At 36.4% G+C, this 25,859-nt stretch overlaps 1 protein-coding gene across 1 annotated transcript in view; it reads right to left on the minus strand.

The window, feature by feature from the left end:
- Positions 1-193: 193 nt before the first annotated feature.
- The window catches only part of PLEKHA5 (pleckstrin homology domain containing, family A member 5), a gene marked incomplete at its 5' end in the record, with an annotated part of 58,432 nt that continues 32,766 nt past the window's right edge, over positions 194-25,859 (minus strand). The window contains 15 exons of the mRNA XM_010080393.1: positions 194-477; positions 3,313-3,397; positions 4,588-4,733; positions 5,559-5,686; positions 7,004-7,162; positions 9,688-9,897; positions 11,200-11,315; positions 15,256-15,373; positions 15,944-16,132; positions 17,053-17,099; positions 17,352-17,463; positions 19,733-19,834; positions 21,246-21,395; positions 21,530-21,610; positions 22,958-23,020. Coding sequence (XP_010078695.1) covers positions 459-477; positions 3,313-3,397; positions 4,588-4,733; positions 5,559-5,686; positions 7,004-7,162; positions 9,688-9,897; positions 11,200-11,315; positions 15,256-15,373; positions 15,944-16,132; positions 17,053-17,099; positions 17,352-17,463; positions 19,733-19,834; positions 21,246-21,395; positions 21,530-21,610; positions 22,958-23,020 — 1,725 coding nt within the window. The remainder of the gene's footprint in view (positions 478-3,312; positions 3,398-4,587; positions 4,734-5,558; positions 5,687-7,003; positions 7,163-9,687; positions 9,898-11,199; positions 11,316-15,255; positions 15,374-15,943; positions 16,133-17,052; positions 17,100-17,351; positions 17,464-19,732; positions 19,835-21,245; positions 21,396-21,529; positions 21,611-22,957; positions 23,021-25,859) is intronic.

Raw genomic sequence — 25,859 nt, forward strand, 5'->3', positions numbered from 1 at the left:
ATATATATAAAAATTTTACAAATAAAATGTTAAAACAATAAACTGTAATGTCTAAAAAGTGTAAAACAAGGTTTAGTGGTGATATGTAAAATTAACCGAGTTATGCATCTAAAAGAAGCAAAGAAGTAAACTTATATGATCCATAATTAAAAGAACATTAAATTCTGGAGAATATCAAATAAAGTTTTGACTGTAGGCTGCACATTAAAAAGAGCCTTTATTTTATGTGCACAGAAATCATAGCAGCAAGCTGGTATCGGGAGAACAATCTGAAAGTTGTTGAGTGTACATGTGGGCCATTTAAAGCTCTCTTGGAATAAACATTTCCAGGAAGTGATAAAATGATGCTCTGTGGCCAAAAGCATCAGAACTATGAATTTCATAGATTTAAAATATACTGTACAATATCTTCTCATATTTTCATAGGTCAGGTCCATACATCTCGGGCATGAATTGTTTCAACAGAAGCCATTAGTGCTGAAAGACAGACACAGATTAAGTTACTCTATTTCAGCAACAACAGAATACTGTATAAAGAAACTCCTGGAATTAAACACAGCAAGGAATTTCTGACCTCATCCTAGCAGTTGTTATCAATGGTGTAGAACATAATAAAGTATCTTAGAAAACATTTGTCTCAAAAATCAATTTTCCTGATGAATACTTCTGTCCAGATACTTTGACAGCAAGAAGCAAAGGCAAGCTTTTTTTAAATTTACACAACTTTGCATGAAAGTCTGCTTATTCTGAGAGTTTTATCCTGTTGTACATGGCCATCTCCAAATGTTTTTCATATAAAACCTGTAATAATAGCAAAGACCCTATTGCTCTTAAAAATGACTGGCACAGTTTGAAGAGGGATGAGGTATTACTTGGTTGCTACACCATAATGGCAGCATAGCTGACAGGTGTTTTGAAGTTCACGTGTTCCACCCAGAGCTTGCTGTATTTTGGTAATTGCTGAAAGGACTTCTATAAATAGCTTTTAACAGTTCATTAGTAAAAATGTTTCTGAACTTTGAATGCAGGTGCTGTATAAAATTCCATTATCCCTCCATTACTCAGTGTGAAAGCAATGCCTAAAACGTAACAACACTAGTGGTATACATCCAGATTCATCCCTGCAAAGCAAGAGCCGTGACAAAGAAAGTAGCTTCGTGTTAACAGGTTTTTCCTTAGTCCTACAATATCCTGTACCACCGATTTCCTATGCCAAATTCCCCTGGCATCGTGCTAAGAGTATCATTTTACTAATTGACTGTAAAAGCCAAATATAGGTATTACCTCATTATTGTCAGAAATCTACCATACATTTTCCAGATGCTGCCTGAAAACTTCGGTTGCATGTGAACAGGGCTGATCCCACAGCTCTGAAATTCTGCCTGCCGCATAGGATTTCTGGCATCTGAGAGACACTGAGTTCTCGCACGTTCAAAGACCTATCTTCCAGCAAAGTGCAAAGCACAGGAATACTGACACGACAGCCCTGGAAGGTAAGGGGCAGTAAATACTGCAGCCAAGCAGAATATGCTTCATACACCTCCTACATATACTGGGCCCTGCTCATAAGCCGGATTTGTTTTGGAGCCCCAAGGAAACAACTTTGATGCCCCCTGCATCAAGGGCAGCAAAGAAATGTGGAATGTATATGCACATAGTTGAATACTTTTTCCAACCTAATTAAAATACTAAACAGCCAAAAGGGGTGTATTTTAAGTTCTGGAACCCTTGCTTCATTACAGTGAGGCATGTGTAAGCAGAGCATTAGTTTTACAAGTGCCATCCCAGATGCACTGTTTTGTCATAAGCAGTTAAGGCTTTTTTGTAGAATGGTACTTAACATGGAAATGTTGCAGCTAGAGTATTACCTATGAGGATACACCACACTGTGGGATGTCAAGGCTTGGGCATTAAGTTACAACTATAAGTGCTTCACTTCTGCTAATCTCACATTTAATGTAAACACTTAAAGAAAATAAATTTGCTGATCTGATTATTGGAGCTGATTACAAGAGCTGAAAGCAACTTAATGCAATTGGTAAAAAATTTCTGGCAAAGTTATAGGTTGCTTCCCCTTTCCAGAGAGGTGTACTGTGGCTATGGACAGAATTCTGCAGCACAGTTTCAGTTTCACTGCTGACCTGAACTGAGTTGATGGGGTAATGTTTGTCCTATTTAAAAAGAAGATGCATGATAAATGCATGCGTATTTATCCAGTGAAACTGAAAAGCATTAACACAAATCAGTATTTCCACAAAAACTGAACAGTCCCACTTATCTTCTTTAAATAGTTCTGTAATAAAACTTTTGAATAAAAGTACAAAAGTCCAAGCTAAATCTAATCATGACAGACCACATCCATCAGGGGCCAGCAACACACGTGTCAGTACTGAAGGCGAAGAGTGCATTTTCCACTCTCTCAAAAGCAGAAAAAGATGAAAATAATTTCCTTTTATTTTTTGAAGAATATAAATAGTTTCCTGGCCATAGTTCATAGAAGAAAGGGGGTGTCTGTGATGAATAAGTCTACTTTTGCTGAGATGAAAGCTTAGCAATACAGATTGGGACAGTAAACAAGAAAACAAAACAAAATAGGCATTTTCAGCTCTCCTCATGCTAAACGACTTGAAAACATCTTGAATGTAAAGTTTTCTTAAGTTACATTAGCTATGGCATTTAACATTACTATTGAAACAAATGTCATTGTTTTAGTAGAAAGCTTATTTAAACAGGTACTTCCTTGATAACAAAGAACTGTGGATTGATTTAAATGCTGGTAAAGTCCTGAAGCATTCACAATGGTATCCTATTAATTTCTTTAAGCCCTTGTATAAACAAATATGCTTACTTATATTTCCATTTCCATTCATTAAGTAGGCAACGCTACAGGTAGGAACACGTAAATCTAACCTAATTCATGCTTTCTAACTTGATTCTTAGAAGAAATCACCTACAATGACAAGGGAATAGAAACTGTGTAGGGCTATTTCTACAGAATGGAAAAAAAGTTTTGTAATTGTCACATTTCTTCCACCCTCATTTTTTCCCTTCCTGTTTGTCATGCCTTAGTCATCTATGTCTTAAGCCATAAACTCTTTGGGCCATTAGACCATTCCCTCCGATGCATCACTGAGAGATCTAGCTTTAGTTGCCTGTTACCACAACTGAAGCATCAAGATTCACTTGGACGCCAAGTATTGGCTACAGATGTTTCTCAGAAAAATAACTCGAATACATATACTTAGAAAAACATTAGGAAAATGGCAGGAGGGGTGGGGAAAAAAAGACGTACTTCTCTGTAACTATACACACATGAAATGGGATCCTTCTGTGAGCTGTGTCTGTGTAGATGGAGCTGGTGACAATGACGATTCTGGTGAAGAAGGCAAACTTGTCACTGCAAGTCATACAGCAAGATAAATAAGAATACAAGTTACAAAAGGCATGATTTCAAGCCATAATAAATATAAGCTTGAAAATCACAATTTCAAGCCATAGTAAGTATAAGCAGAACAAATGAAAGTTACATAAGTAAAAACGTAAAATCTGATCAGCACAATGAGCACAAGTTCAGGGGAGAGCATAGATGTTTTCAAGAAAGATCATTACTCAGGCCTATAAGTGACTAGCAGAACAGCTAAGGGACAAACAACAGACACATGAATGCTGATATGTTATTTATGCTGCAAAGAGAGAGGAAAAAAAAGAAGTAAAATTTAACTAGTCTGCATACTCCCAGACCTACCTTTATATCCCAGCTCGGATAAACTAAGCATTTTTTATTCTGCTGAGCACTATAAAATATATTTACAAGTTCTGGTTTTGATTATCAAGTCACTGACAGGACTGCTGACTGCACTACAGAGGTCCAGGTCACCTTTTATATCCATAAATTGAACCATTTGGCTTACTTAACCATTCCCATCACCAAATATCCTAATAATGTCTTAAATTCTATCTCCTTCCTTCCTCCTCCCTTACACATTCTCCTCTTTTTTCCTTTGCAAACAATTTTGATTACTCCAGACTTCTCCCTCTTGCAACATAGTACCTACCAGTCATTTTGACAGTCATCCAGTGTTTTCTGTTTCTTCATCTTTTCCTACTCCTGAAAACATGACCAAACTGGGGTCTTTTACTTGCTTGTTCAAAATCTACTAGATATATTGGAAACTCTCAAGCATTCCTCAATCTTGGGCATACTTGAGGCCATCCATTAGCAAGGAGGTAAGGGTAAATAATCTATACATATCCAGGATTGAGATGCTGTTCTTTCTACAAGATGAATAGGGAAGGATTTGCTCCAACCAACAAGTACAGTATGACTCAATTTCTGGCAATAGTTATTTAATTCTCTGAATTAAACGCAACCATAAAAATCAGTATTAAAACCTCAGAAAAATGGAATTTCTGTAGTCTGCTGGGAAAATTTTTCTCTACATTATAAAATCATACACTTGACATCTAGACTAGCTCAGCACTTTCAATGCACAAGGGTTTCAGAGCATCAAAAGACATGATCAAAATGAAATAAAGTTTTACATGTGTATTGTATAAGTTGTGCTTCAGTCAAACTCTTTTCCATACCTGCTGTTGCCTGATTTCCTTTTGAAGACTGTGCTGCTAATTCAAATGAAGAAATAATCTCTCCTTGTTCTTGAACACTAACTACTTCACTTTCTTCTGAGCTGGTTTTGGGTTTGTGGTTTGTAACTGTGGTCACACTCTGCAAGCTGATTAAAAAAAGCACAGCATTTAGAACTCTGACTTAATTTCGGGTGTCAACCACTAAGTATAGGAGCTACAATTTAATTTTCTTCTATTAATATGAAAAAGTTGCAACTTGCAAGTTTGTGTAAAATAATTTAAGCACGTGTTTTGAAACCCTTCTACCTTGTAAAGTTAGACTTAAAAAAAAAAAAGTACTGGATACCGAATTATTTTCCTTTACATACTCATGCAGTTTCCTGCTGTGTCTATTTTGCTGAAGGGTGCTGTGAGAAAGTTATGACCTAATGTAAGAACTCACTCAGGATCTGCTGTGCATCTTACAATAAAGTTATGAATCCTTAAAGAGGAATATCCAAGACACAATATTCCTCTAATTCTGCAATACTCCAAATAGTGAAGCAAAATTTAAAGCAGGAGATAACAGAATAAGCTGTTCAGTCTGCTCCTGAATGTGACGCTTTCCTAAATATCAGAGGCAAAGAGCTAACTATGGAAGCCCTTGCTGAAGCTTCCATAATAAACTGATACAAAGCTTAAACACTAGATACATTTTACATCCCAAAGCAAGGATTACGAACAATTCTGTTTATAACTGGGGCAATACTTGAAAAGAAACATTGCTCCTCCCACCAACTCATCACCTCTTACTAAACCCCCGCAGTGGTTAGGTTTCTCACTGATTTCTTTATATGTAAACCACCCAAAAACCATATAAGTATACCTTATAAGTACTTATGACAGTATTTCATTAGTTGCTTGGTCCATTCAGCTAATAAATACAATGTGCAAGTTTAAAATAGCCTCTGAACATCTTGTTTTATTTTTACCTTATATCACCATCACGTGTTTCTTCCAATTTATTTTTCTTTTCCTTTTCTGCTTTCTCTTCATTATTCATTTCTTTTGAGTCAGATGCAACATGTGCATCTGATAAAAGATCATCAGTTTTTGTCAGCTATAAAAAAAATTGAAATAATGAAACAAAAAGCTGTAACACATACTAAGTGGTAGATAAGAAATACAGTATCAGGAAACAGTTTTATTAACAGACAAATTTTGCCATCATGTATACTTAGTAACTCAGAATTACATAACTTAAGAAATTTTTATCAATACCATTCAGGTTAATAGAGTTATCCTGAAACTTATACCAGAGCCAATGGGCAGGGCTCGGCTTAATAACTTCCAGAACTTATCTGAACTCTTTGGATTGCAGCCTGCTTGTTTTTTCATGCTATCCCTCTCTTCACAATGCCAACTGAGACTCCAGCTATTGGAATATACCGCTGATGAGCCTGAATGCTGCTCTTAAAGGTCTGATTAGATATAACTAATATAAGTGTATTACGTAATTTTCCTTTAAAAGATTTGCATACTTAACAAAGCAACAGACTCTCAATAGAAAGTGTTTTTAAAGAATAACAACAAATGTTAATTATTTGATTCTATACCATTCCCCATCAGACATATGTTTAAAAAAAGCTAAATATGAAATAGGAAAACAAAAGGAAAAATGAGTGAGGAAAAGGAAAAGCAAAGGATGGTTAATAAAAGCATATGGAGAGAAAAGAAGAAAAAATTCCACACAAGATTTAAAAAAATATTAAACTATAAGCAGGATACGATTATGTAGAAACAATGGAGTAATTTGCTCTTCATAGTCAGTCTGCTTTTGCTGAATGTTCAGGGCACTTTAGTACCAGAAACACCAAGGTTACTCACTGCCAAGTAAGTTTGACACTATTTCAAGACAGAAATCAATCCAGTGACCAAACAGCAGAAACTACAGTTACTGCCTACTTCCATGTATAAATTTTTGTGTCAGCTTTATTCTGCTTCCCATAAACAATTCGATGTGCTAAGGCCAACCAAACAAAAAAGTCAGTGTATTAAATGACTGTCAAAAACTACACTGGGATATCCCAAGCAATGAACAGATCAATGATTGTTATTTAAAGATGCATTAGTATTGGTTTTGTTTCCAAAGAAGTAAAGACCATAATTTTGTAGTTTTCCAATCAATCAGGATAGCAACAGATAAAGTAAAATGAAATTTAGGAAGACCACATACAAGAAAATTCAAGATCTCAGCTAGAGAAAGATCTGACACAATTTTGCGCTTCTCTATAGAATATTTATTATATAAAAAAAAAAAATCTTAATCTTTCAAGCAAAAGGAACTGTCTCTATTTCCCATAATTGTCTGTGGCTCAAAATATTTTTCTACTGCAAGACAAGCTGACGAACAGTTCATTAAAGGGCAGTTTCGTACCTCTTTATTAAAACCTGAATTATGTTCTTGTTCTCCATCATGTTTTAGTTGCGTTACTTCTTCTCCGGGACTTTCATTACTTAGTTTCAAATTATTTTCTCTACTGGTGCTCTCTAATTCCTTCATGTTATTAGATGCAGTATCATCCTTTTTTCGATTCTATGGAGCAAAATTGGTATACAGACGGTCTCAGTTATGAGGCGTGCACTGTCCTCTGATTGTGATTAAAAAATACTTAAAAAACCTTAAGCATACCACACTGCAATAAGGAAAATGGAAATTGTTAAGGACTTTGAATTTTCTCATTTTTGTACCTTTCAAAACAGTTCAGCCTAATAATTTTTTCATTATTCACTGTATGTTCTGCCCCCTTCCCCTTCACCCCCAAATCTCCAGCATTTCTATTAATCACATTTACCTTCTGAAATTCCATTCAGAGTTAGCTCAGTCACACACAGGTTTAGTAGCATTCGTATTTTCATTCATAAGCACTGATTTTTTAAAAAATAGCCTTTTCTGGTTAAAAAAAATATGTCTAAAAATCTGCTCTCAGTACAAAAATTCACCGTGCGCCTATGTGTGCCTTCTCCAATTATTCTGGGTATCTTCCAGGCCTGTGCTGTTAACTCATTTAACAGAGGACAACATCGCATCTGATAGTGGCAGAGGATATTACTTATTCCTTAAAAAAAAATAAATCCATTGCACAGAGAATAATTTGATATGGTAGAGGTGATTTGACACTGAACTGCGAACATTATGTTGGCAGACTAGCAAACCAAACTGAAGTAAGGTTCATGTAAGTCTTATCAAACTCAGTACTAGGGCTGAGAAAAATAGGAGCCATGAAAGCAGTAAATCTTGTGGCTGAATTCTTGTGATTTAGCATATGCACTCTGTAAAGAGGAAATTCTATGTAAGTCAGTTCACAAATCAATCTCTTTACTTTCCTAAGTAAAGTATGCACCCATATCATATACTTGTCCCAAACAATAACAATTGTGAAGTAACTTCCTTTCGTATTTTGGTAATCACTTAAAAATTACACAGTAGGCTGTTTATAAAATCTTTTTTTTTCCTCCAATTCTTAAAAAAAACAACAAACTCCAGTTGAAAAGACTTCCAGCAGTTAATGCCATTGCACCATTTTTCTGTATAAAAATCAATAGGCATACAAACTATGCTTTTGAAAATAAGAGCTATTACTACAGTGTAATACCTCAGCTTGAGGCTTTTTGCCAAATAGCATTCTGGAAGAATTGAAGTTGTAATAGAAAAAGTGACATTTGTAGCATGGACTACTAGCTAAATATTTAATTCAGACACATTCTCCCTTATTCTATAAATTTCTTATTCTCATCCACGTAGCACTGATTTTGCACAGAAGACCGAAGAACATGCTGGTGTGAACAGAATTCTTCTGAGTTCCATACAGCAAGTAGTGCTGGCACAGAGGATCTGGCCATTTCCCCCACTCTGCTCCCAGCCTGCTGGCTAACCAGGTATGACACACACATGACTGCAGTTTCCTCACCCTGAGGGATGAAATGATACCGTAGGAAAGTGGTAAAGCTCAAACATCTCTGTAAAAACTACAAAAAGAAATACCTGCAAAGCTTCGCTTTGTGCATCCTCCTCTTGAGAAAGGCAGTGTGTTAATCACAAAAATATTTGTAAGAGTCCCCTTTATATATAACATTAATGATGTCATCCCAAATAAGGCAGTTTAGCATGCTCAGAGGGAAAAAAAACCCACCACAAGCTAAAACTTATTTGGAAAAATGTGACTTCTTAACAGTGCAATCATTTAATCTGGTCTTGGAAAAATCAGATGTTAAAATGTGTAGAAAACATAAAGGAAGGCATTTCCATGTCAATGTAAAAAAAAAAAATCAAACCCAGTGCGGTCTGGGTAAAAAAGTATGCCAGAAGATTAAAAAAAAAAAAAAAAAAAGATAACTCCCATAACCTACTGAAAAAGAAAACTAGTTCTTAGCAGTTAGAAAGTAGTAGGCTGTCATGCACTACCCTGAATCTATGTGATATTTTTGTTTGTTAGTTGGGTTTTGGGTTCAGGATATTATTTCGTGGTTAATATCTTCCTTCTCTCTCCCCACCCTTAACTATTTAACAAACTCACTTCTTTATCTTAACTGTTTAAGAATGAGTGAAAACAAAAGCGAAGGTTCTATTTTTATGTATTTATGGGCTCAGAAACCACAGCAAAAGAGCACCAGTTAAGACCTATCATCATAAATACACATTCCTACTTAATGTTATCGATGTCTGAGTATATTACATGGCAAAAAAATCTACATGATTTATACATCAACTGAATCATGATTCTCACTGACACTGCTTTTAGTCACAAAGCGTGCTATTTCATGTTGTTTTGACAAAAAAATCCCCTGTTAACAAACATCACAATGCATAATCAAACACATGTCGATATGAACTATTCATTTTCCAAAAAGACAAAGAAGTGACTTCTACTGTCATTAGGTGTAAGCATGAAGATTATCTTCTCCCTTGCTCTTGTATCTGGCAGAGAATTGTGACCGTTACTCTACACAAGCAATCTCAAATAGAGACCTATAGTATTGTAATTTTTGGAAAGAGAACAATTTAATAACTTTTTTATTTTAATTGGACACATTAAAGTTTTTGAATAACGTAGGACCCACCTGTGCCAATTTGAACGGATTATCTCTGACAAATGACAGAGTCTGTGAAGGAGACTGGTCTGAAACGCCAATAATATTGAGTCCTTTTCTCTTCTCTCTCAGGCAAGCTTGTTGGTGTCTCTTTATTCTTTCCATCTGTTCCTCCACAGTCATTCGAGGCCGTGTGCTTTCTGCAAGACACAGCTGCTCCACTGCACTTCTTGGTCTTTCCTTAAATGGAAAAATATCTATATATATTTTTTGTTTTAAAAAAGCAAGACTCTAAACTGTTGAGCTTATCAGAAAAGGACAACTAATGATTTACTGAAAAGCAGAAAAATATTGGGCAAGTAAAGATCTTCTATGTTTGTGAAGAAAGTACAAGAACCAATTCTTAATAAATGAACACTGAAATTCAAAATAAAAGGAAGGAATAGTTTGCTTTTTTGAACAGTGACATTACCACTGTCAATGATAAACAATGATAATCCTGTCAAGTTGAAACAATTTAGAGGTTATACAACAGGCAAACACAAGTTACTTGACTGAAACAGAAACATAACTGAAATTTAATGATCCAGGACATCTGTACCAGTTTATTGAATAGTGATTTTTGAATAGTGATTTCTGCCTTTTTAGTTCAAGAAAAACTACAGCTGAACATCATTTAACAGCAAGTGCAGCCTGAGACAAATTGAATTTATCACCACTTAAAAATCTGTAATTCTAAGCATTATTCCCAAAATCACAACAATCACTTTCCCTACTCTATTCTTGAAATTCACTGATTTACAGATAGATCTGTACTTTGTATGACAGAAAAAAAAAAATTACTTTGTGCTAATCAGCTGCATTCAGCACATTCACAGTAACTGATTTCATTTCTGAAAAGCAGTATTCTTTCTCCAGTCAACATCCTGTGAGTTTCTTTCTCCTCTCCCATTCCTCCTTACACTTCTCCTCTTCTATTCATGCTGTAACTACGGCAAAAGTTTTTCTTCCTTTTGCAAGAACTACATGTAAACTTCTATCTTCAACCCAGAGACTACAGGACTCTCTAATCTGAAATTCCAGGCTTATTATCCACATATTGCTTACTGTATCATTGGTTTCTGTCTGCTTTAGGTATTTCCCAAATCATTTCAGTAATTAACTAAATAAAAGCCAGCATTTGTTATACAGGGGCTGTTCAATTGCCCCAGAAGCCAAATACAAGTTCTTCAAAGTTTTAACCTAAGATGCTTCACATCCTTTCAATTCAAGTCTGAACTTCAGTAGCTTAGTAGATTTATCATTACCATTTAGTTCTTGCCTAGTTTGCGTGTCTCTATGCAGTTTAACATACATGACCTTTATAATTTTGTCATTCTTTCTACAATGGTCTCTGTTAACCTAGAATATTATATTTTTATAAGTGACTTTTTAATAAAGAAAATTAACAAGCTAACTATAACTTTTGAAGTCACCACAGAAATTAATCTTAGAAATGAACACATCACTATCCATCAATGCTTGAATGTTATTTTAAAGTACCATTCTTAGATCTATCTTCTTATTCTTCCTCAAAGTGACATAGGATGCTATTGTTGAAGACTCTGGTGTTGGTGATTTGGTTCTGGGTGGTACAACTCCCACAGGAAAATGTGAGCCTGTGAAACAGTAAAGCAATATACTAAGTGCTATGCAAAACATTGACAAAACAGTTTATTGTTTTCTAGAAAATACATGTTGTCAGCCTTGGAAAGTATTCTTTAAAAGACAGCAAAGGTCTTAATGCCTAAGTATCACATCTGTTATTGTATGCAGGCAGATGACTCTCCCCATGGGAAACTACTGTACATGGCACAAGAAATTGCTAGACATAAAAATACAAACAAAAATTTTGTCTGTGAGAAACAGATACAAGTTAGATAGCACGGTGTGGAATGGCTAGACTTCACAGATGATTAAGGGGGAATTATGGCCAAACTTCACCAGGCGTCAGCACTGGGAACTTTTTGTGGAATAGAGTTTGCAAGGCCAGCAGAGTGCCTAGGTAACTGTTTCAGTGCTACCACTTCAGGCCAAGCTTCCCTAGATAATGGTGTCAAAGATACAAAATTTAGCTAAAGTGAGACGAATGAACAAAAAGTAATTATGGGTGGATTGTTTATTTGGGAAGAAACAAAGGCTGCGAAAGGGATGGGGTGAGGTGGAAAGCACAGGCATGGAATAATGGAGAGAAGGGGGAATAAAAGAGGCCAGCTTTGCATAAACCAGCCATTTGTCAGTATGCTTGTCTGACCAAGCCCTGTGCCTTAGCATTGCAGTCTGTCCTATCTTCTTATTAAACTTTATTCTTAAGTATTTTCCATGTCAATATGCTTTCCCTTCTGCATATGAGAGTGTGAGAGATGCTAGTGGTCTTCAAGCCAGGCTAGCCTGCGAGTAGGAGACAGCTACAGGGAGATCATACATAGGTCTGGGGGTGAAAGACAGGAAAGACTGCTAGTCTGTGGGTCGGCTACCGGCGGGATCAGAAGTCTGGACCTGCTATCAGGGGGAACTTTTTGTCTGTGAGATGCTAACAAACTTAAGACCAGATGGCAAGCAGAATACAAGGTGTGGGAGCCAGCTGTCCAAGAGATCGTAGGTCCAGGATTCAGATACTGGAGAGGCCAGAGGTACTGTGAGTTGACTGATGGAGACACCATAGGTCTGGCCAGCTTTTGGAGGGACTCATTTGTGTGTGTGCACGCACATGTGCTCATGTCTGTATGTACGTGAGATCAGCTAGCAAGCTTCGAGCCTGGTTAGCTGGTGAGTGAGGACAGGATCATGCTGTTTGTGTTGTTTCACCTTCATGTGAGTGCTGGTCTTGTTTATGCCGTGCCTACAACAGCACTGGTCTCAAACCTGTTTGCATTACCTGTTGTGGTTAGCTGTGGCTGTGCTTGTGCACAGCGGGACTACGTCCTCAGCCTTGCAGCTCGCTGTACGCAGGGACAGCGAACCGCAGCAGCCAGGATCTGTCTGTTGGGAGCCGAGGATATTCTGTGTCCTGATGTCCATCACATTCAGCTTCTCATAACAATATCCACCACTATTTTTTTTACTTAGAGAAGCCTTGCCAAAATGTAATTAAGCTGGTAGAATACTGAAGTAAGTTAAAACTTACCAAAATATACAGATATAATTAAATAACATATGCTTATTTTTTGCTTCTTGATACATGCGAGAAGTCAAACTATTAAAAATATACTGATTTTGCCTAAAAATAAATATAATGTTTTCTTTGATAGCCAAATTATTTCTCCTGGTTTTTCCTGAAGTTTCACAGAGGGTATATTGATTTGGTGAAGGCTCAGCTCTTTCTCCAAATTGTTTGATAGGCTGACAAAATAGACTGGAGGTATTTGAATGCCAAATCCATCATTCAAAACAAAAACTATTAAGGCAACAGTTTGCGTCACCTTTAGATGTAAAAAGGATAAAACACAGAAGTCCATTTTCCTTTTGTGTCACCTTTATGTACCACTCAGGTCATAAATAGCTCTCTACTTGCAGACAGCTGTAAGGGTTACTTTACATAGTCCCATTAAAATGTTTCTCTTTGATTGCTGACATTTGAAAAGAGAAGGAAATGGCTGGCAGAAGAAACATGAGAAGTGTCTAGTACAGTCATGTGCACAATGAACTAGAAAAACATTTTCTAAATTTCCCCTGAAATGTACTAATTGTTAGAACCGCCCTCAATAGGAAACTATGTCATTTAATATGACTTCTTAAAATAGCAAGAAAGAAAAATTGCAGAGATGACCTGCCTTGGTTTCCTTTTCAGCTTATAAACTGTTAAGATAGAATGGCATAAAAATGTTTGTTGAAACAGCATATAGTTGTAATGGTATACACACAATAGAAAACAAACAGGAATGGTTATATTTTTCCTACTGCATGGGGATTGTTATTATCAGTGAATACATAGAACGAGAAATATCTGTTAGACAATTCACATCCTCAAAAGTATGGATCAGATAATAAAACACAGCTATGATAAATCTATTTCACACTGTTGTTTAAGACAAAAAGCCTCTTGATGCTGGCTACCACTGCAGTTATTCTCTCACCCAACCCTAAATATTATCAATATTAGATAAATTTGTATTATTGCTTTCCCTTACTGAGGACTGTTTTTCTACAAATGGATATAATAAAATTACTTCTGTCTTCACAGAAGAAGACAGAAAGCAAATTGGGTTGCTCAAAAAGTATTGGTTTGTTTTATATAATCCGTACAGGCTTTCCTACATTGTCTTGACAATTACCTTCCCTCTTCTCATAAATTACCATAAACAATCTGGAACACCACAGGACAACAAAATCTGGCTGTTGTCAGAAAGGTATCTTCCTCAATTTAGGTGGCTGATGATTAGCAAATCTCAGGCTAAACTTTTCACCAACAAGTTAAGAGATTTGCTATCTATCTTAAGTGAACATTATACCTCAACAAATACCATAGTGAATCTGAATCGACTAATTATCTAGTCAAGCTGAATCATATCATATATCACAGGGCCATCCACATTGTTTACACCCAGACGGTATGCTAACCTTAGTTTTAAAAACCTCCATTACTGTTCTGATGAAAATAATATCTTTACAGTATGCTAGCCTTAGTTTTAAAAACCTCCGTTACTGTTCTGATGAAAATAATATCTTTACATGATCATAGTTCTTGGTCAAATTCTGGTACTGTTGCACTAGCCTGCTAGGTACATGCTTAGTCAAACTACCATAACAGAAGGCAGTTATCTTGCTGGCACTGGAAACATCAACCGCTATGGTAAAAAAATGGATGTTTAGTTACTTTTTCTAGAAGCTCCTGCTTATGGTTTTTGGCAGGTGCTCAAACTGCTTTTCCTGAAGTCACCTTTAACAAACTATTCAGTATGTTTTAACAAACAGAACTGAGGAGCACTTCCTGGTAAAAGACTCCACCAAGCAATTAGTAGCTTTTATGGAAGCTAGATGAAGAGAAGAATCTAAAGCATTTAGCAATTGCAAAGACCTTTATTGTCTGTACACTCCAAGGTCATGATCATTATTCCTATTATATCAGAAGACAGAAGGCAATTCAACAATTACAAGATTAAAAAAAGAAAAAGACATTGTTTCCCTGCCTTATGAGAGCCTGAAAATTCTGTGGTGCTGCCTTTTTGGACGTTCCAGTGACATAACATCGGGAGCTTGATTCAAAAACTGAATAATTGTTCAAGGCTAAGAACATAAAATGGGTAATTGTTCAAGGGAATGGTGTGTGGGGAATGTGAGTGATGTGATTAGACATGGCGTCAATAAGGATTTCAGGGTTGTTGGTGAGCGTAATGTTTGATTTTTCTGTGGTGTAATTGACTGAAATCTTTCTCGTCATATAATTAAATCATTATTTTATCATGGAGGCTGTTTCATCATATTAAGAAATGGATAGGCTACAAAAATATGAAGGATGATATAGTTTCTACAACACTTTGTACTCCTTGTAAGCTATAAGGCTTTGTCTTCCTTGTGAAAAAGGCTGAAAGGTTGTAAAGATCATGTCTGGGAACAAACCTTTAGCTGCAGATTCTGATTCTGAAATTTGTTCTGTTTTTTCTTCACCATTAGACTCATCCACTTCTGCTACTGTAGTTAACTCTGGTTCACTCTTATAAAGCCTATAATCAGGACCCTGAGGAACGACAAGTTATGAGGTAAATAAACAGGCATTTTTGCACAAGCATTTATGTCTTAAGACTCAAAGCAATTATTTTGTGATGACTCTGCTCTCACTTTAAGACAATGCTTCATTGTTCAAGTGCTATTGCAGAAGTATTTCTTTGCAGTTAATTTGAGTAACAACATTTGCAGACTTCCAGAAATTAGAGAAGAAAATTGCCATAAAAATGTAGTGGTTTTTTTTGTTTTTGTTTTCCTTTAAATGATCTTCAACAAATTCTTATAAAGCTTTGGCAAAAACTGATTGTGAGCCTAGAGTTTTTTAAGAACTTGTGAGAAGAAGAGTTTTATTTTCTGAAATTTACTCAGATGCAGGCATTTAAATCTTAAGACATTTTATATATGCACAAAATGTATGACAGGAAAACGTGAAGAGCAAATGATGGAGCTACAAAAAAAATAAAACCAAGTAGCCAAAAAGTGAAAACATGACACAAAAGTAGCCAGATGACAAAATAAAAATTGTGACTGTGCAAAGGAAGGGGGATGCTTCAAGAACAATGTGGCAGTTTAAGCCACTTACACAGTAAGATCCATTTCTCTGATATCCTTGAACTTGGTGAATCTTCTTTTCTTCTGGAAGATGTACTGGGCCCCTGCTATAACAGAGCAAGGAGCTGCTATCACTGGGCAGAGGGGGGATTATGGGAGGATGCTCTGTAAAGTCATAGGACCGAGGGAGTGGAGGACGAGGTGGGACTACTTCCTCTTCCTAAAGATTGTAGAATAGTCACCTTATTTAGATGTGCACATTTGTTGCAATTATTTATAACTTAAAAAGAAAAATATATTACCATAGCTACACCAGCTATAGATTTCAGAATTAAAGGGACAATGTCACACCAAAAAAGCTTTATTTGTCACACCAAGACAGCTTTATTTTCTTTGTGTTTCTTTGGGGTGGTTTTTTTTGTATTTTTGTTTGTTTTTTATTTTATTATTACCACCTAGACTGAGATACTTCAGTAGTCTCATTATTCAGCTTATCAAGATTTTTCAATTCTAACACCTGCATTTTCTGTTGGACATGTATGAACTCTCTAAATCATCCATTTAAAAATTAAATTCAATATATTTTTAAAAATTTCTATATAAATTTGAGTTTCAGAAACTTCTGTAAGCCAGATGCATATTGCATAAACTTCAGACAACCATTACAATGTCCCTTTAAAACTGTAACTTCTAGCCAGATTTTCAGAGGAACTGAACATTTGGGAGCTCCCACAGTTTCAGCTGTTCTTGTGGGTGCTCTGGCCATCTGAGAACCAGGCTCAATATGTGAAAAGACATAAAAAGCAACGTATTTCTTCCCATGAAAAGTGTGGTGGGTAGAAAGCAAATCCATAAATCAGGGTTTATATTTCTACGGTAAGAGCCTAGGGAAAGGAAAAGGTAAGAAATGGAAAAGAGAAACATACCAGTGAGAATATAAAGACACAGAACAAATGAAAGTGTTAGAATTACTAGTGGAGATATCCATCTTTAAAATTAATTCATAATGCAATGTTTTCACAGAAACACACCGAATATATACCTAAGATATCCTTAAAACAATTATAAGAATGCTTATTTTTATAGTATGTATATCAGAAATTCAGTGATGCTAAAATGGTAAATATACTAACACCATACCTCATTTTTATATTTAATAGCTGAAAATGTCCTTGATCCCATGATGGCTGTTTGTCAGGATGGGGAAATGCAGAGAAAGAAAGAGAAAAATTGTTTACAATAAATAGCTTTTAAAAGATAAACTATAACCTGTTGCTATCAAACAAATACACAAAGCATCAACTTAAAATAGACGATTGCTTTCTTTTCTCAGCAATTGCACCATTTTTTCAGACACACAAAAGCAACTATGGAGCTTATCCTTTAAAAATGTCTGTGATCCCATCTCACTTCCTATGAGATAAAAGCAATCAGTTTACCTGCCTCTGAAGAGCTTCTTTGCTGTTTATGTTTACTTAAACCCTCCATGACATCTTGAATTCTCCACAGTTCCTTTTGAATCTGAGCACGCTGTATCCCTGCTGACTCAGTCTGCCAGTAAATAAACAGCATATATAGGCGATAAATTAGAATACATTGCAAGCAGAAAAAAACCAGAAAACCTTTTTCTTTCTTTAGGCTACACTGCATGTCTTTTCCCAATGAAGGAAAATAACATGCAGTAATGACAAACACTCTCCCATAAAAACACAACATTCAAATGTTGTCAGAAACAAAAAATATAAGATTAAGTAATTTCATAATGTGTCAGTTAATTTGACAGCAATTTGCTAGTTCAAACTCCACTTAAGAATAGAATTGTATCTACTGTCTCCAAAGAAAATCCAAGCAAACTTTGCACAGGAGACCTACATACCACAAAAGAAAAGGAATCATCAGCTCCAACCCCAAAAACAGGTGGAGATGAACACGGTGTTTGCATACTAGCGTATAAACTGTGAGCCTATTTGCATTCATGGTCATGCATGCTTTGGACTTCATAACACAAATTTCTCAGCTCTTGGGCTTCCTTGTAATCTCCCTTTCATAGCTGCATAGAAAATCCATCCCTGGAGCAAACAGCCTTCAATGCCTCCCAGCATGGACCACACCCATCTGCCTATTCCAGATAATGTATGCATGTGTGCCTGTGAGTCACACAGGCAGATCTCTACAAATTCAGAACTTACACTCATGGTCCCATCCTCCACGGCACAGCACAGTGCACTAATAAGATACATGTCAGAACTCTTCATATGTTAGACATGAAGCAATGCTTAGAATATTTTTTTAATTATAATTTATTTCGATAGAATGAGTTCATTACATTTTAGAACATTCAGTTAAATGGAAGGATTTGTGTGAAGATTTACTGTGACTGTCAGAGCAATTAAGGTCTGAGAAAACTGCCCCGTTTTGGACACAATGACTGAAACAGAAAGAGAAGGCTTCCAGACACAGGAAAACCCAGTGCTGTAGCTTCAAAAAAACAGGAAAACCTGAAGACCTCCTCAGAACTTACAAACATTTAAATTTTTTTTATACTTTGTGTATTGGGTTTGTGCAGCCAGGTTTTGGTAGCGGGGGGGCTACAGCGCTGGCTTCTGTGAGAAGCTGCTAGAAGCTTCCCCTGTGTCTGAGAGAGCCAGTCCCAGTCGGCTACAAGTCAACACGGCCCCCCCCCGGGCGGGCCCAAAGAGGCCCCTGCCGCTGGCCAAGGCCGAGCCCATCAGCAACGGGAGTAGTGCCTCTGGGATAACATGTTTAAGAAGGGGAAAAAAACTTCTGCAAAAACAGCAGAGAAGAGAGGAGTGAGAATATGTGAGAGAAACAGCCCTGCAGACACCAAGGTCAGTGAATAAGGAGGGGGAGGAGGTTGTCCAGATGCCAGAGCAGAGGTTCCCCTGCAGCCCGTGGTGCAGACCCTGGTGAGGCAGCTGTGCCCCTGCAGCCCATGGAGGGTAACGGGGGAGCAGGGATACACCTGCAGCCCAGGGAGGACCCCACACTGGAGCAGGTGGATGTGCCCAAAGGAGTCTGTGACCCTGTGGGAAGCCCACGCTGCAACAGGCTCCCGGCAGGACCTGTGACCTTGTGGAGAGAGGAGCCCAGCCTGGAGCAGATTTGCTGACAGGACTTGTGATCCCATGGGGGACCCACGCTGGAGCAGTCTCTGTCTGAAGGACTGCACCTGTGGAAGGGACCCACGCTGGAGCAGTTAATGAAGAACTGCAGGCTGTGGGAAAGGCCCATGTTGGATAAATTCATGGAGCACTGTCTCCTGCGGGAGGGACCCCAGGATGGAGCAGGGGAAGGGTGTGAGCAGTCCTCCCCTGAGGAGGAAGGAGCAGCAGAGACAACATGCGATGAACTGACGGCAACCCCCATTCCCCATCCCCCTGTGCTGCTGGAGGCGAGGAGGTAGAGAATGTGGAACCAAGTTGAGCCTGGGAAGAAGGGAGGGGTGGGGGGAAGGTGTTTTAAGATTTAGTTTTTATTTTCTCATTACCCTACTCTGATTTGGTTGGACATAAATAAAATTTTATCTAAGTTGAGTCTGTTTTGCCCATGACAGTAATTAGTGAGTGATCTCTCCCTGTCCTTATCTTGACCCACGAGCCTTTTGTTATATTTTATCTCCCCTTTCTACCTGAGGAAGGGAGTGATAGAGTGGCTTTGGTGGGTACCTGGCTTCCAGCCAGGGTCCACTCACAACAATGCTAATGCACCGCATGTCCCCCTTTTTTCATTTTTGGTAGTTTTTAAACAAAATCATAGAAAATGAAAGTGACTTAAATGTACTTTAAGACCTATGCCACACCTGAATTTCTCCAAGCCGATCGAGTTGCTCCTGCATATGGTTCCTTGTTACAGTTACATCATACTCCAATTTATCATATTCTCTCCAAGCTCTTTCCAGTTCCTAAGTACATAACAAAAGAATTACAAATGCACATTCAAGTGAAAGAAAAAAGTGTACTTATTTTTCTTTATTCAATGGCATGAAACTTCAGGAAGTAATGCATAAATAGATAACAGCAATAAATAAATATGTATTTTAGAGAATGCAATGTTTAATCAGCTTTTTGATTTTCTAATGATACTGAATGGAATTCAGACAAACAGTATTTTGTCTTTTCACAAACAAAAAAGATAGGCAAGGGCAAAATCTTCAGAATATGGCTTTATAGACAGCAGGCATGTGGGTCTTAAGCTGTCCTTTCACTGAGGCAGAAAACACAGAAAAATGGATGCAAATTTGTCTCTTTTATCACATAGAATACATATGTGTGACTGCACAGCATGTGTGCGTATATGCAATGTATTATGCAAGACAAATGTAACTCATCCAGCCCTGCCTGTAAGGTTACCAGTGAACGCCTCAGGTCTGCTAATGCACCATTATTTTATGTATGCGAAACTAAAAACACCAGAAGGGAGAAGGTGCAAAAAGAAGATCTTATTTTAGTTCAGCTCTGCCATCTCACTTTTTAAGCCTACATCAAGCAATTTACTCAATTTAGCATAAATTAAAAAGTTAATGAGGGAAAGTGTATCTTGAGGATTTCCTTTCCCCCAATTCCTTTCCTTGTCCAACCAATGCCTTTTACAAAATAGTCTAATGTTCAGACTAAAACCTGTATTTCATAGCCTACTTTGTATCAGTTACACCACAGCAAACCACTGGAATTTGACAATGAAATACCTTTTTGGATATATATAGAAGTAGGTAAAAATTATTCTTTACCTTGTCATTTCAGTGTAGAAACCATAATGAAGTGGAAAAGGACAGTAAAATAGCAACTTCCTTCCTTTCCTTTTTTTTTTTTTTTTTTTTTTTAAGGTTTTTGAAAGTACATAACTGGAAAGATCTTTTAAATATAATGGCCCACTATTAAGACAGACCATGACAGTACAATCTTTTCTTCTTTTCAGCCTGCAGCTGCTTTTGCTTAAAATATGTCACCTCTGATTTAATATCTGATAAAGCTTGTGCTTGCTACTATTTTGCCATCACAAAAAATAGCTTATTTGCATTATTTACTTCTTCTGTAATCAATTTTGCATATTATAAAGATGAAAATTATCACACCAATTAAAGTCAGTATGCACTTTTCTGGACAAAAAAAAATGAAAAACTTGAGAAAGACTACTTGATGAATATAGTGAAAAGATCACTTTGCCTTTGACGAAAACACAAGCAAATAAAAGACAACCGAGTTTTGCTGGAACATTATGAAAAATAACCAAAGACAACCCAATTAAGAATATGAACACGAAGATAATAGTTTAACACTTTGTTGAGTTTTTACTGGCAAGAACGTATTACTTACTGCAGTAGCTCGTGATACTTCTCGACAAGTGCTAAGTAGTCCATTCTGCAAGTCGTCTCTCTGTAAGACTACATTTTGTATGGCTGCAGGATTATCTGCATTCATTTCTATCTCCTGACTTGCTGATAGCAAAGCTTGCTCAAGCGTGTACTATTATAATAAAAAGAATTATTTTTAATGTTCTGCATCATTGGGCTGATTTTCATTTTATTTCAGTTACCAATGTTCTGATAATAAGCATGTAAAATAACATCCACTTTAGGTAATAAATACAATTGTCCTACTTTCTCCTTGTGTAGCTGTTGAAGCTTCTCTTCCAGTGCTTGTACAACTTTATCTTGTTCGCATAAACGGCTAAGCTTAGCCTAGTATGCAACAGAAAATGATCACAATTAGGATTTAATTTTTAATATCGTCAGCAATCAAAGTATAACTTGATCAAATAATTACAAGAATCTATATAAAATAGTATTATCACAAAATAGAATTCTAAAACTCTTGAAGGCATCAGTGTTGTATTTTCAAATCAACCTTAAGAAACCCTCTTAAGATACTATGAAATAAGTGTTATTATAACTTGAAACAGTGTGGCTCAAAACATGTAATTTATGATTCTATAGATAAATCTTTCCAACTAAATAATAGGTATTAAATACCATTTTAATATACACATTCCTCAGTATTATAAAGAATACTGCATACATTCAGTCTTTCCCATTGTTTATTTCAGGTTTTTAATCGTTAGTTACTAATACTATCCATGTTATGCTGTTTTACCTCTGATCAAGGCTTAGCTATGACTAGAACTGTTCCACTCCAGCTCAAGTTTGAGCAAATAACTGTTCAGTGCACTGTAACCTAGTGAACCAGTTTAGTTTCCTATTTGAACAACTATTTTGGTATATTTTGTGCTGCTCTGACTCTTTAAGAAAACACTCTAAGCCTCCCTCTCTCTTAAATCTCTTAAATCAGTATCTCTACTCTCAGTTGCATTGTGCAAGAATGACTAGATATGCATATGTATGCATATACAGTATGACTATATCTGTATTTTTCACCACAAATTTTAAACCTGACTTTAAACACCAAGGCCCTTTTCTTTAGTAACTAGCAACCCAATCCTCTGAATGGTGCCAAATTTCAGTTTTGGCATATCATTCGTATTTCCTGAGAAATGACATCTCTCGTACTTACAACTGAACTACAGCTACAGAGTTTTTCCCTTATAAAGTAATTATAGAATCATAGAATCACAGAATGTTTTGGGTTGGAAAGGACCTTAAAGATCATCTAGTTCCAACCCCCCTGCCATGGGCAGGGACACCCTCCACTAGTCCAGGTTGCTCAAAGCCTCATCCAGCCTGGCCTTGAACACCTCCAGGGATGGGGCATCCACAGCTTCCCTGGACAACCTGTTCCAGTGTCTCAATTAATTAATAATAATAATAAAAATAATAAGAAAATAATTCCTTTCTAGAAGCCATCACCTTTGAACAGATAGATTACTTGAAATTTCAGCCTAAAATGTAATACTTCAAGTTAGAAGCTTGTTTAAAAAAGAATCTTATGCCCCTCAATTTCACAAAGCAACTGCTGTTGATAATCACCTACGTGAACTGTGTTTCAAGCCCAAAAGTCAAGGGGGAAATTATTATCAAAATAAAGAGACAAATACCAACATTTCCAAGGAAGAAGAAATGCAAACAACTTACATCAATATCCAGCTCTTCAGTTCTATATTTGTATAGTGTACCCCTACATTCTTCTTGTGTTAACTATAAGGAAGAATAATATTGCCATAAAACAACTTAATTGGACTATGAAAATGAAACTATTGTTCATCTTAAGAGTTTTAATACAGAAAACAGCTTTTGCTTGAAAGTCAAACATACCACATTGAACAATGTATTTTTATCCAATATATATTAATGAAGGTAAGTTAATGGAATGTCAAGCAGACTGTCAGTAGAAAGTTGCATTAACTTAACAGGCTCGGTTTCTAATGCAAACTGGATTTTTAAAGATGTACAACTAACTCAATCAAACATGGATTATGTAGGAAGATGAAATTGCCAGAGTACACCTAGACATAGTTATGCATCATTATGTACATTTTCTTATGTGGATTCTAAATACAGGGACTAATTCTACTTGGAATTAACCATCCTAGGCCCACTAAAGTCAAGAGTATTTACAAGGAGAATATTCTGATGCAAATCTGAAATCAACGGAATGAACTAAATATACAAAATATGTGTAAAATATCTCATTACAGACATATACCCAATAAATGCCGCCAGAAATGCCACGAATGGAAGCCCTTCTATTTTATCTTTGGACCTAGGCAAACTTGTCTCCTCATGCCAGTCAGCATGTAAGGTATCCTCAAACTATTTCCAGACAGTTCCTCACATTAAGTTCTTAACTTTTTCAGCCTCTTAACTGACCCGTAACAAGATTTTAAAATATTTTACATGAAAAAGGTATCTCCCTATTTTACAATGGACCGTCACATACAGTTACTACTCCATGTCCTATACATCAAGTATTGGCATAACACTATCAACCTTCATATTCTATTTAATTAAAAACATGTGTGCATCGAGTCCCAACACAGATGATTTCCTTTCATCTATCTGTCATAATTAGGTCATCATGATTTAATAGTGCAAGAAAGACTATAAAAACACGAGGCCATGTTAAATATAAATAAAAGGACTAGGGAAGGGTTAATCAGACAAGCATTCCAAACATACAATAAATCTTCAACACACTTAAGTGTTTCATTTCAAGACGTTATGTCCACATACCTCATGCAAATGCACCTGGTGACAATTTAAAAGTATGTATAGTGTATTAAAACCACACAGTAACTTTCTTTGAAATGGACATTTTGTGAGAATGAGTGTTGGAATATGAAAAAAGCCACAGCACTTTTGCACCTCATGAATGTCACAAAAATTATGACACCTATTTCAACTCCTACTATTGTAGAGTTGTGGTTTTTTAACTGTTGATTTTATCACAATGAGAGAAAAATGAGAAATGGAAATATTTAAAAAAACCTCATAAACATGGCCAAATGTCTTTAACTTACAGAGAAAACCTAGCTATATTTCACAACAGAAAGATCTTACAAAGAAAGATTATTCCCTATTAGATAAATATATCTTACCAAGACACCGCTCAGGATTTTGTATGGCTTGCCTGGAAAAATGTAATGTTATTTTTCCAAGCCAGTACTTTTACACTTTTTAATTTTTTTAAAACGAGAGACATTTATTTTTTTGGCATTTCAGCCTTGATTATAGCCAACTTTAAAACAGCTTGCCAATTCAGCATCCTTATCCCTGCCTACCTCCTAAAAGGAATATATATTAAGTATTCAGAATACAAAAATACATTCTCAAAGAATACTATACATGCACTAATTCTTCTTATTTAAATCCTATCACACTTTTAAAGTTGCTGCCAACTTCTTGCTTTTGTCAGCAGCACTAGTTTCCCACAATAGGCACTGCTGGAGAGCCACTTCAGCATTTCTCCTGCAACATTTTACTTAGACTTAATGCAAGAACTCTAAAAATAGTATGAAACACTTAATCCATCTCTGAAAAAACAGCACCTCCTCTTTCCACAGCACATCTATAAATCAGCTTAAAGCAAAAAGTGCAGAATGCTATTGCATCCTACTGGAATCATGAGAGGAACTGAAGGATACAAAATGCAATTACATATTACAAGCAAGGTTAACCACCTCCTAACCCTGGAAAATGCATTATAAGAGCTGCAACGATCAAGTTATCAAAATGTATTTTATGTCACGTTCAACAAATGTGCCTCTCACCAAATCCTTCCTACAATACTTTAGGACAGTAATTTCAGCGAAAGAGTGCCAAAAAACTGACATGACTAGCTGCTGACTGCTACACTTTTCCTCGACATTTGCCTACTCAAATACTAAAAAGTCCATTCCTCTTAACATGGTGAAATACACTGCACAGCTCCCAAACATTATGGAGCATCACCTTGACTACCTAAAAATAGAACTTATCATTTTTGAAAGGCAAACTGCACACACAGAGTCTGGCCAAACATGTATCTTACATGTGACAAGGTGAGGTGACCTTAATTGAACCTCCATCTTAGGTTACAAACAATTTGTCATCTACTTTACAGTCCCACTGTACAGTCCCCATCTCTGTCCAATGCCAGTAGCAAAGAAATAACAGAAGTAGATAAATCCACCACAATGGACACAATATAATATGTCCTTAGAGGGAAATTTCTTTCCAAATAAATGCAGATTAGGCTAATCTCTCCTGAGACATGAAGGGTTAAACGTATTTAAGCAATCAATATTAAAAAAACAAAACAAAACATTTAAGTGACAATATTATTTCATTCCCTTATAAGGTATTTTCAGATTCCGCTAACCATTCTGATTTTCTGATTCAGTAAATATATGGCAGGAAATTTCACACCCAGAGAGAACAAAAAGCATCTCTGATACAGTTTGGAAATATGGGCTTTTTATCTCAAATACAATAATCTCGTGTGTTCATAACAAAACCTGAAAAATATTTCTACCCACAAACCTCAAAATCTAACATA

Source organism: Pterocles gutturalis, unplaced genomic scaffold (genome assembly GCF_000699245.1).
Source record: "Pterocles gutturalis isolate BGI_N339 unplaced genomic scaffold, ASM69924v1 scaffold13954, whole genome shotgun sequence".
Lineage (NCBI taxonomy): Eukaryota > Metazoa > Chordata > Aves > Pterocliformes > Pteroclidae > Pterocles > Pterocles gutturalis.